The sequence below is a fragment of the Plasmodium falciparum genome (genome assembly GCF_000002765.6).
Source record: "Plasmodium falciparum 3D7 genome assembly, chromosome: 9".
In the NCBI taxonomy this organism is placed as follows: domain Eukaryota; phylum Apicomplexa; class Aconoidasida; order Haemosporida; family Plasmodiidae; genus Plasmodium; species Plasmodium falciparum.
In genome coordinates this window covers 488,202-500,000 of record NC_004330.2, presented here as the reverse complement: position 1 = coordinate 500,000, position 11,799 = coordinate 488,202, and the positions used below count along the sequence as shown (strand labels likewise).

The window sequence follows — 11,799 nt, the reverse complement described above, 5'->3', positions numbered from 1 at the left end:
AGAACGCCTTTATGTTTTCATTATATATTTTAAAACAAATGTGTCAAAAAAAAAAATATATTTTATTCTTTTCATTTTTCATTGAATTATATAAAAATTCACAAAAAAAACAATAAAATAAAATAAAAAATAAAATAAAAAAGAATATAGGTAATAATAAAAAAAAAATAATGTTCATAAATATATGTTTTAATTTCCTCTTCATATGAATATATCATGTAAATATAAATAAAATATATTACACATATATAATATATTTATACGTTACATATGAATACACTTTTTTTTTTTTTCTTTTTCTTTTTATTCTTTATATTATATCATTTATTTATTTTTTCCCTTTTATATATATTTTAATTTTTAATATAACTTAAAAAAAAAAAAAAAAAAAAAGAGGGATATACTAATTTTTAATATCTTTATTTTCTCTTATATTTCTTTATACGATATTGTATAATTAGTTAAAAGAAGGAACTAGAAATAATAATATATATTATATATATAACATTGAAAATAAACTAATGAATAGTTTGAGAATAAACAAGAGTAAATATTTTTATAAACCTAAAATATATATATTATATAATATGTATATAATATTATTAAATTGTTTAATTAAATCGTAGGGATTTTTATAAGTACATTTCTTTATATTTTTCCTTTTTATTTTTCACATTTTCCTTATTTAATAATAAAAATATAAAATATTTATGAAATTATAAATATAAATTTATACTTCCATTTAATTATTATATTCAATTTAATATTTATATAAGTATACCCCTTAATATGATATATATATATATATATTATATATATTTTAAAGTATGAATAATATATATATTAATTATATAATAAACTCCCATATATTTTTTTTATTTTTTTTATTCTTTGAAGTTATATAAAAATATATTTGTTTACAATATTATGTTTGTATTTATTATGAGTTTTTGGAAAACTCGAGAATGCCCTCAAATAATTATTTTTCCCCTTTGTCCAATTTAATCGAACAAAATATAGACAAATTATAATATAAATAATATAAAAGATAAAAATGATAAAATATTTACTACTTTATAAAATTTATTAAAAAAAAAAAAAAAAAAATTTAAATATAAATATAAATATAAAAATAAAAATAAAAATATATTATATATATATATATATATTATAAATTATATTATAGGATTATATATATAAATAATAATTCCTATATATTTTTCCCTTAATTATTTCTTTTTTTTTTTTTTTTTGATTTGTTATATTTATATATTATGCTATATCATTTATTAAATTTTTAGATAAATAAATAAAATAATGAATACAACATATACATATATTTAAATTGTTAATATTTTTGGAGACAAATTTTTTTTTTTTTTTTTTTTTTCTTTAATACATATACATTTGATATATTATTTAAATGTGGAAAGCAATTTTATAATATTCACCATAATTATATTATAAATTATGAACACATAAAAAATAATTAAAAAAAAAAAAAAGGATAAAAGAAAAAATTATTATAAAATATAAAGTAATAATATATTTTATATATTATATTTTTAATCCTCCAATTTAAAGCCCAATTATATAAATTTTTATCATTTATATTTATCAAATTATTTATAGTATTAAAATATTTTAGAAATACCAAAAATTCAGTTTTTTTTTTTTTTTTTTTTTTTATCACCCCTTTTTTACACATAATTGAATGAGATATTTATTTTAATAAAGGTTAAGAATACACTAGAATATATATATATATATATATAATTATATATATGTGTGTATTTTGTTACTTATTATATATTATTATATTTATTTTATATATGTTTTTTTCTTTCTTTTTTTTTCTTTTTATTTATATTATTAAATTTAAATTTTTTTTTTTCTGCTTATAAACTCCTTAATAATTATTACATAAATAAATATATATATATATATATATATATATATATATATATTTAATTATTTTTAAAGATTACTTAGAAGGATTTATAAGTATCTGTATTAGAAAAAAAAAAAAAAAAAAAAAAAAGGAGAAAAATACCAAATGAATAAGAATTAAATAATACTAAATAAAATATATTATAAATATCTTCCTGTTTGATGCATCATACAGAACATAATTAAAATAAAAATATTTATTACTTCACACATTATTGTATATATATATATATATATATATATATTGTATGTATGTAAATGGGCTTATTTATGTACTTAAATATATGTACCCATCTTTTTGATATCTTATAATAAGTGCTAAAATGATAATAAGAAAAAAGTCCTTAAGTGGAATTCCACATGAGAAGGGGAAATTGAATGAGAAAAAGCTTCAGAATATTACAATAAAGAATTATGAAATAACAAATGATGAAAGTAAGAAAGCCTTTTTTGATTATTATAGTTGTATATATCCATTTAATATGCCCATCAGTTTATATAAATATCCTCCCATATTTGGTTATTGTAGTTTAAGTGATTTTCAAGAGATTGGAGCAAAAAGGTTAGCTTTGTTACAATTTTTAGATACTTGTACCATTTCAGGAGATGATGAGAAAGATCAATATACTAATTTAAGAAAAACTGATAAGAATTATTCTTTAAATAATACAACAGATAATAAGAATAAAATAATAAGACAGAAAATTTATGAATATAAATTTGGTATACAATCCATGAAAGATTATAATAAAGAAGAAATGGAAAATATTATTATGACAGATTTATTATCTCATTATATTTTAAGAATAGCTTTTTCAAAAGATAAAGAAAAACAACAATGGTTTTTAAAACAAGAATTAAAATTATTTACCTTTAGATTAAATGAATTGAAAAATATTAATGTTTTAAATTCCCAAAATATAAGTGAAAGTGAAAGAGGTTTAGTTCATTTATTAAAACGAGAAAATATTCATTACGAATCTATAACAAAACCATCCATATCATATGGTAATAAAAATGATGAATGGGAGAAATATACAGAATTTATTCCTAATAAAGATACTATACAAAAATTATTTAAAGTACCATTTTATCCTGATGCTTATTTCTTAGTCAGAGATCATAAAGTAGTTGTTGAAAAAGGTGTAGCATATGTACCAGATATATATTTAGATATTATATTAACAGTACAATTTAAATTAAATATTAAAGAATCTTTTAAATATTTAGATCATAATGAAAAAATGCTTTTAAAGATTCAAAACGATCCAAGAATTTCTACCTTCTTATCATCTTTACCTAAAGCATATGTAGCCAAAGATTTCAGACAAAATTATGAACACACACAAGATACTAGATTGTCTCCTCAAAACCTTTATAGCGTATATAAACAATCCTTTCCACCATGTATGCGACGTATCTTTGTTAATTATATCAAAGATAAACATTTAAAACATTGGGGAAGACAACAATTATGGTTATTTCTTAAAGGTGCAGGTATGACACTGGACGAAAATATACAAACGAATAGATCTATATGGTTACAACCTGATAAATTTGATAAAGAACATAGATATAATATAAGATATATGTATGGTAAAGAAGGTAAAAAAACAGATTTTAGTCCATATAACTGTTCTAAAATTATAAATAACTTTCCTGTACCATCTTCAAATGATATACACGGTTGTCCTTTTAAAAATTTTGATGAGTCTCATCTTAAAAGTCTTCTTTATTTTTTTGGACTAAGTGATGAACAAATTAAATCTATTATGCCTCTCAAAAGAAATAATGAATACCAAATGGCGTGTGTAAAATTCTTTATGGAAACACACCCAGGATCTGTTGGTGATGGGGTTGGAAACCATCCTAATTCATATTACGTGGAAAGTAGAAAGTAAGTATATAAATAAGATATATATATATATATATATATATATATATATATATATATATTAATTTATTTATTTATTTATTTATTTATTATTTTTTTTTTTTTGTGCCTATTTCCATATGGTCACATTATATATACCCTTTTCTTTGCTTTAACACTTTTTAGGTATTATAAATCCAAAACGTCAGGATCCGAAAAAATAATAAATTGAAATTTTAATTTTTTAGACAATATATAAAATAAACATAAAAATCTTGATAAAATTCGAAATTTCAAAATGTTATAATTTAAAAAATATAAATACCAAAAAAAAAAAAAAAAAATAAATAAATAAAAAATAAATAAAAATAAAATAAAATAAATAAATAAAATGAATGTATAAATATAACTATATAAATCTTTTAATTTGGAAACATGAATACCATGTTAATATTTTGACGTTTTTCATTTCATTTATTAATTTTTCTTTTTTTGTGATAATATATATGTATATATGTACATATTTTTTATCAATACATAATGAACGTTCTTTTAAAAAGACATATTTGTATTTATTCATATAATTTTTTAAAATATACATATGCATATATATATATATATATATTATAATTTATTGAGTCATCCAAATTTGTCAACGTTGTGTTATTTTATTATTCTTTTTTCTCCTCAAGAAACGGATTTATTTCACTTAACAATTTATCTAGCACTTGAAGTTTTGATAAATTGGCATGGTCATAATTTAGTTCATTGTATTTGCTTAATGTATCATAATTTTTATTCACATTATTTTCATATGCTTCTTCCTGATATGTAAGTTTTTGATTATCACTGTTTCTAGTGTTATCTTTGTTTTGATGATTATTTTCTTGTACTAAATTATTATTGTCATTGTTACTACCCATTTGTAGTAACATGTATCTCTTTTGAATTTGCTGTATAAGAATACTACAAAGATGATATAATTCTTTCGATGAAGGACTATATGGATCTATATCACAACACCCAACACCTTGTTGACAAGCTTCGATTAGATTCTGATGAAATGTAACCTTTCCGGCATAATGCACATTCATATCAGAGCACATTTTTTGTACTGTATAATTTGATACAAAAATTGGTTGATACATATTTTCAACAATACCTAATATTGGTATATTTGTTTTTTTACAGAATTCGATTTCTTTTTTAACGTCACATATGGATAATATATGAGGAGTAGTTACTATTAAGCAACCATCTAAATTATCTTTTAAATAAGAACAAATAGTTAAATGTTCATCACTAGTTCCTGGTGGAGTGTCAATAATAAGAAAATCTAAATTTTTCCAGTATACATCACATAAAAATTGTTTTATTAATCCATTCTTTTTAGGACCTCTCCATATAACAGGGTCATCAAAATTTGGTAATAAATAACCTACAGACATTATTGATAAATTATTTTTATAAATTGGTACCCATCCATTCATACTATAATTTACATCATGATCTATTGTTTTAGTTAAAACCGGAATTGATGGACCACAAATATCGATATCTAATAAACCAACTTCATAATTTAAATATGATAACGCAAAAGCTAATTGTGCAGCCACTGTTGATTTTCCTACTCCTCCTTTACCTGATAATATCAAAATTTTAAACTTGACATTTTTTAAATTTTCTTGTACCTCATTAAATATTTGATTTCTTTCTTTTTCTTTTTCTTTTTTTAATTCTGGATCATTACATATTTTCCTATTTGGACATCCTTCACACGCTTTAGATTTCCCAGCATGTTCGCTATCCAAACCTGGGCATTCGTCAGGTATACTGTTATTATTATTATTATTATTATTTTTATTTTTTTTCCCTTTTTTATGTGTTACATATTTTATTGCATATTTTATAAATTCGTTTATACTTTTCTTTTTAGTTAGAACATAACTAAAACTTAGTCCTACAAGGGATCCAACAAAAAAGGAAAAGAAGCTTCTTTTTGTGAATACATTCATGTATATTACATAAATATAAATATATAAATATAAATATATATATATATATATATATATATATATTTATATATTTATTTATTTTCAATTTTATTTTCTCTTTTTCTATTAAAAGGAAATCTGCAAAATTATATATATTTTTATTATAAATAAATATTGTACTTATATGATCTATTTGATAATATACATATATGTATATTTTCTATTAATATATTTGGAGATGTTTCTTTTGTTATTCAAGAATTCATAATAATTAATAATGTTGTAAAGGTAGAAAAAATGTAATATATAAATATATATATATATATATATTTAGATAGTTACACTGATATTTTGTACAAATACTTTTTTAATCTTAAAAATTATTTTAAATATTTTATCCCTTCATTTTATATACATTATATAGTATTATATTTTTGTTAAGTGCCAAAACAAATAGGTATGAAGCTTTAGATTAAATATGTTATATGTATAAAATTTTTTATTATTAATATATAAAATATATATATTTATTTAAACTTAAAAACAATATAAAAATAAAATATATGTACATTATATTATATATATATATATATATATATATAATCATATTTGTTATTGTATGGAAAAATTATATTTAATAAATTACTATTAAAACAAAATTTAATAAGAAAATAAAATATATATATATATATATATATATATATATATATACATATTTTAGAACTGAAAGAATAGGAAAAAGAAAAAAAAAAAAAAAAAAAAAAAAAAAAAAAAAAAAAAGTTATTAAATATATATTAAAAAAATGTTAATTTTTTCATCCTTTATATATATATATATATATGTGTAGATATAATAAACAAAAAAAAAATACAAGGTTATATATTATTTAAATGAAAATAAAATGTATGATTATATTACATGTTATTTATAGATGAACAATATATTATATATATATATATAAAGTTTTGGAACAGTCCAAAATATATTTTTTTTTTATTTTATTTTTATTTTTATTTTATGGAAGAAAAAATATATATATATATATATATATATATATATATATTTAATTATATAAATTTAATGCGTGGTAATTATTTTTTTTTTTAAATTAAAAGAAAATTTTATATTTTATTCCATATTATGAAATATACATGAACGTATATAATAATATTTAGACATAAATTTATTTATAACCTTTGTATAGCTTTAGGAGTTTTTATTTCAGTAACATATATATATATATATGTACATATTATATTACTTATAATTGTCCAAACTAATATAATAATTTCCCCTGTAAACTAAATTTTTCCAAGATTCTTTCACCTTCTTCTTGATAATCTTGCCTTGTAACACTATAATAATCATAATTGAAAATTTCTAGAAAATAATGAGATCCTGAATATATAGCATATTTTTGTAATAATTTCCTTTTGAAAAGATGAACTTGAACACAAGCTTTATTATAAAAATTGATATTATTAATTAATTCATAGAGTTCATTCTCCAATCTTTGTCTAAAGCCTCTTATAATACTCGAACCTCCTGTAAGATAGATATTTCTTAGCAATTCCTTTCTATAATCAATTGGACAATTTTGAATAGTGTTATATATAACCGTAGGTAATGTATTTTGTACGAATAAGAAATTAAAATTGAAATCGTACGTATGTAAATTTTTATAACTCTCTGTCTTAACATAGGTATCTAGAGCATATGGGGAAAAGAATATTTCAGTAGAATTAACAGCCGACTCAAATATTTTATTAACATTTAATTCGAAAGGAGTAATAAAATAATTCTTAGGATTTTTATTATAAAGTATAGATAAATATTGACATTCTTCTTTATTCTTTGGTGTGAAAATACGTTTTTCTTTAGCAACTCTTGCAATATCTATAGATATTTCTTTTTGCTCTTTTTCATGTTTTTTCATTTCTTCATATATTTGATTATCTATATCATATCCTCCTATATAGTAAAATTCAGTAAGGTCAAGTAACGGTATACCATTTATTATAGGGGTACAGCTCGTTTTTGTACTTCCTATATTGATAATAACAGCAGTAAAATTGAACAGATTTAACTCTTTTAAATGTATTAGACATTCATTTGAGTATTCATTATTTTTTTTTGTATTATAATTTAAATTTTTTTTTGTATATTTACTTTTTGAATTATCGTTCATGTTTGGTATATCCTTTTCATCCTTTTCATCCTTTTCATTTTTTTGTTTATTATCCTTCATATTAATGTTATGATAATGATTTTCCTTTTCTTTCACGTCTTCATTATAAAATAAGGATTTCTCTTTTTCATTTTTGAGTTCCTCTAAAATAATGAGGGAAGAAACAAAAGAGGGTTCTTTAAAACAAATACTTTTAACCTCAAAAGATTCAAATAAAATATCTCCAATACTTGAGAAATCATTCATACTATTTTTACTTGAAAAAGGTATAAATATATCTTTATTTTTTAAATCAAATTTATATACATTTGTAAAAGAGTAATAGATGCATTCTTCTATAATATTATAATTTTTATATGGGGGAAATAAATAACCTAGTTCTTTCCATGGTTCGATTATTTCAATATGAGGTAACCTTAAACTTTGTATTTTATAATCTAATTTATTTATTAATCCAAATTTAAACGAGTAGTTATTTAAGGCTAATAACAATATGTTATTTTCTATATTTAAATATTTATTTAATTTTAATATATCACTACATGTAGTATTTGAAAAACTACTGAAACTTGTTCTATGATAATTTAGTCTTCTCTTTTTTTCGCTTGACGTCGGCGAATTTTCAACATTCACATGTAAGCTTATAGGGTTCTTTAATTTCAAGTATAAACTTTGTGTAATTGGACTGTAGTTTTTTTTATTATTCTCTTCCTCACTCATTTTATTATTTGAAAAATGAATAACATATAAAACACTGTTATACATATATATTATATTAAATTTTCTTTTATTAATACAAACATATATATATATATATATATATATATTTTAGTACACATATATTTTCTTTTAATATTAATTTATGTTGTCTTTTTATAATATATGATTCAATATTTCATAATGGGAAATTTTCATATACGTTCACATTTTTGTGCTTTTATTTAAAAAACATAAAAAAAAAAAAAAAAAAAAAAATGTGTAAAATCAAATTAAGAATGAAATATGTATTACATAAATATAGTATATAAAAAAAAAAGAAAAGAAAAATTCATAATAAAAATAACTAAAAAAATATAAAATTAATATATATATATATATATATATATATATATATATATATTTTTATATATCACATAATGCTGCAACATTGCTTCTTCTTCAGTTTTTTACTTTGTTTGAATAACTGTTTTGTCGTTGCTAAAAATATAAAAGTATAATGTAAAAAAAATAAAAATCCATATATTATATATATATATATATATATATATATATATATATATATTATGTGCACATTTTCTTATATATTTTAATTAAACATTACATGAAAGATCCTTGCTCTTATCAACAAGGACGTCCAAATTTTCTCTATTCCTTATAAGAGCATCCATGGTTACTCTAACTTTTTCCTTTAAAAAAAAAAAAAAAAAAAAGAGGAGACAAGAAAAATTAAATGATAAAAAATATAATTTAAATGAACAAGGAAAATTTGTTTTTGAAAAAATTAACATATAATAATTAACATATGGATATAAATTTTTTTTTTTTTTTTTTTTAAATATACAATATTTTCATTAATTTTTATATTTGTTTGGGTTATGGCGTCGCAATTTAAAGGGTCCTATATTTAAACAAAAAAAATGTATATAACGAATTTTTTGATTATGCTTAATATGATGACAAATAAGTAAATACACACACACATATATATATATATATATATATATATATATATATATATATATATGTGTATATTTTTTGTGTAATTCTTCTTTGCGTACCTTATATTTTGTTAAATATGTATACAAATTAAACGATATTTTATTGTCTTGTTTTACACTCGACCATTCTTCCTTGGGAATGGTACTTATGAAATCTCTATAAATCTCATTTATCATATAAAAAGCAACCCTGAAGGGTAATAACACAAATAACAACATGATGTATATATTATAGAAAAAATAAAAAATATTATATATTTTATATAATACCTTTCCGGATAATCGTCTGTAGCTATTACAATAGGACAAATATTGTCTTCATATTTAAAAGCGAAAACTGTATTATTTTCATGAGTTATTATTTCTTTGGTATTATATTCTATCTAATTAATAAAAAATAATAAATAAATAAATAAATAATTAAATATATATATATATATATATATATATATATAAATGAACATTACACATAAAAGCATATAATTTAATAGGTCAATATAAAACAATTTTCACAAACCCGTGATGGAATAGTTCTAGCCACAAAAAAGGCGGCTTCTTTAAAGGCCTTTTTTTTTATAAAAGAATAACTAAATAAAATATTAAAGAGAAAATATTATATGTAAAATGTTATATAAATAAATAAGCATATATATATATATATATATATATTTTCTAAAACCAATCATTTAGTTATACAACTTATAATTTAATTTTTTTTTTTTTTTTTTCTAACGAATTTAAATCTGTGGCATTACAAAGGAAAATAACATCTTCTACATATTTTGTCAAAAAAATTGCTAATAAATTCATCTTATTAAAAATAGGAAAAATATATATAGATATACTGTTAAAATAATGATACAAAATTGTATATATATATATATATATATATATGCACAGATGTATACTTTTGTTTTTTATTTTATGTTTCGAGTTTTTCAAAATTAACAATTTATATATTTGATGAACAAAGCATTTCAAATACATAGACAAAAACAAATACAAAAAAAAAAAAAATAAACAAATAAAATAAAATAACCATAAAAAAGAATATATAATTATAAATTACACGTATATATAATTAAATTAAAGAGTTCTTATTATTAGAATCAGTTCCGTATGAAAAGAAAAAAAATACAACTAATGTTATTTTTTCCTATATATAACACACCATATTAAAAATTTAAATAAAATAAAATAAAAAAAGTTATTCTGAAAATTCTTATTTTATATATAATTTTTTAAATATATAAATGGAAAAATATTATGAAAAATTAAATAAAAAATAAAAAAAATATAAATGATTTATTATGTTATAATATAACATTATTGTGTTACATATATTTTATTATCTCTACATAAAAAAAAAAAAAAAAAAAAAAAAAAAAAAATTAACGTAGAAGCAGTCATATGTAATTTTTTTTAAACCTTTTTTTTTTTTTTTTTTTTTTTTTTTTTTTTTGGTTTTATATATAATTATAGAAAAAAAAAAAAAAAAAAAGAAATTAATTATAATAAATGAATATATATAATATTTATTTGTATTATATATTTTCCCTAAAAAAATTTTTTTATTAATAATATATATATATATATATATATATATATATATATTTATACATATATTTTTTTTTTTAGCAATTTTTTTAAAATATGAAATTATACATTTATAACGTGTAATTTAATTTACTTTTTATTTTTATTTTTCCCCCACCTCCAAGAATCATTTGGTGATATTTCTTGAAACAATATTTTTTATATAATATTATTTTTTTTGTAATCATTATTTGCGCGCAGTTTTGTGAAAATATAAATTTTTTTATTATTTTTAATTTATAAAAACATATAAATATATATAATATATATATATATATTTATATACATTATTATTATTATATTATATATATATTATTTATTATATATAATATTATATATCTTTTATATATGTTGATATTTGTTATAAAACAAAAAACGAAAAACAAATTATTATATATATTCTTGAAAACTATTTAGGATTTTTTATATAAACTAAAAATAAATTTTTGAACTAATCTTCTTTTTTTTTTTTAACTTTT

At 18.3% G+C, this 11,799-nt stretch overlaps 4 protein-coding genes across 4 annotated transcripts; 1 reads left to right on the top strand and 3 right to left on the bottom strand.

The window, feature by feature from the left end:
• Positions 1-2,273: 2,273 nt before the first annotated feature.
• PF3D7_0910900 (DNA primase large subunit, putative) lies at positions 2,274-4,055 on the top strand (the record flags this gene model as incomplete). The annotated part of the gene is made up of 2 exons (XM_002808881.1): positions 2,274-3,847; positions 4,010-4,055. 2 exons carry the CDS (start codon positions 2,274-2,276, stop codon positions 4,053-4,055), a joined length of 1,620 nt encoding a protein of 539 aa, XP_002808927.1.
• Positions 4,056-4,494: 439 nt separating this feature from the next.
• On the bottom strand, positions 4,495-5,838 carry PF3D7_0910800 (cytosolic Fe-S cluster assembly factor NBP35, putative; the record flags this gene model as incomplete). The annotated part of the gene is made up of 1 exon (XM_001351944.1): positions 4,495-5,838. One exon carries the CDS (start codon positions 5,836-5,838, stop codon positions 4,495-4,497), a length of 1,344 nt encoding a protein of 447 aa, XP_001351980.1.
• Positions 5,839-7,094: 1,256 nt separating this feature from the next.
• On the bottom strand, positions 7,095-8,726 carry PF3D7_0910700 (actin-like protein, putative; the record flags this gene model as incomplete). Its single annotated transcript, XM_001351943.1, has 1 exon — positions 7,095-8,726. The coding sequence occupies one exon, from the start codon at positions 8,724-8,726 to the stop codon at positions 7,095-7,097; it is 1,632 nt and encodes a 543-aa protein (XP_001351979.1).
• Positions 8,727-9,135: 409 nt separating this feature from the next.
• PF3D7_0910600 (SNARE protein) lies at positions 9,136-10,534 on the bottom strand (the record flags this gene model as incomplete). Its single annotated transcript, XM_001351942.1, has 7 exons — positions 9,136-9,203; positions 9,328-9,412; positions 9,568-9,624; positions 9,785-9,914; positions 9,995-10,107; positions 10,242-10,311; positions 10,458-10,534. The coding sequence occupies 7 exons, from the start codon at positions 10,532-10,534 to the stop codon at positions 9,136-9,138; spliced, it is 600 nt and encodes a 199-aa protein (XP_001351978.1).
• Positions 10,535-11,799: the final 1,265 nt, after the last annotated feature.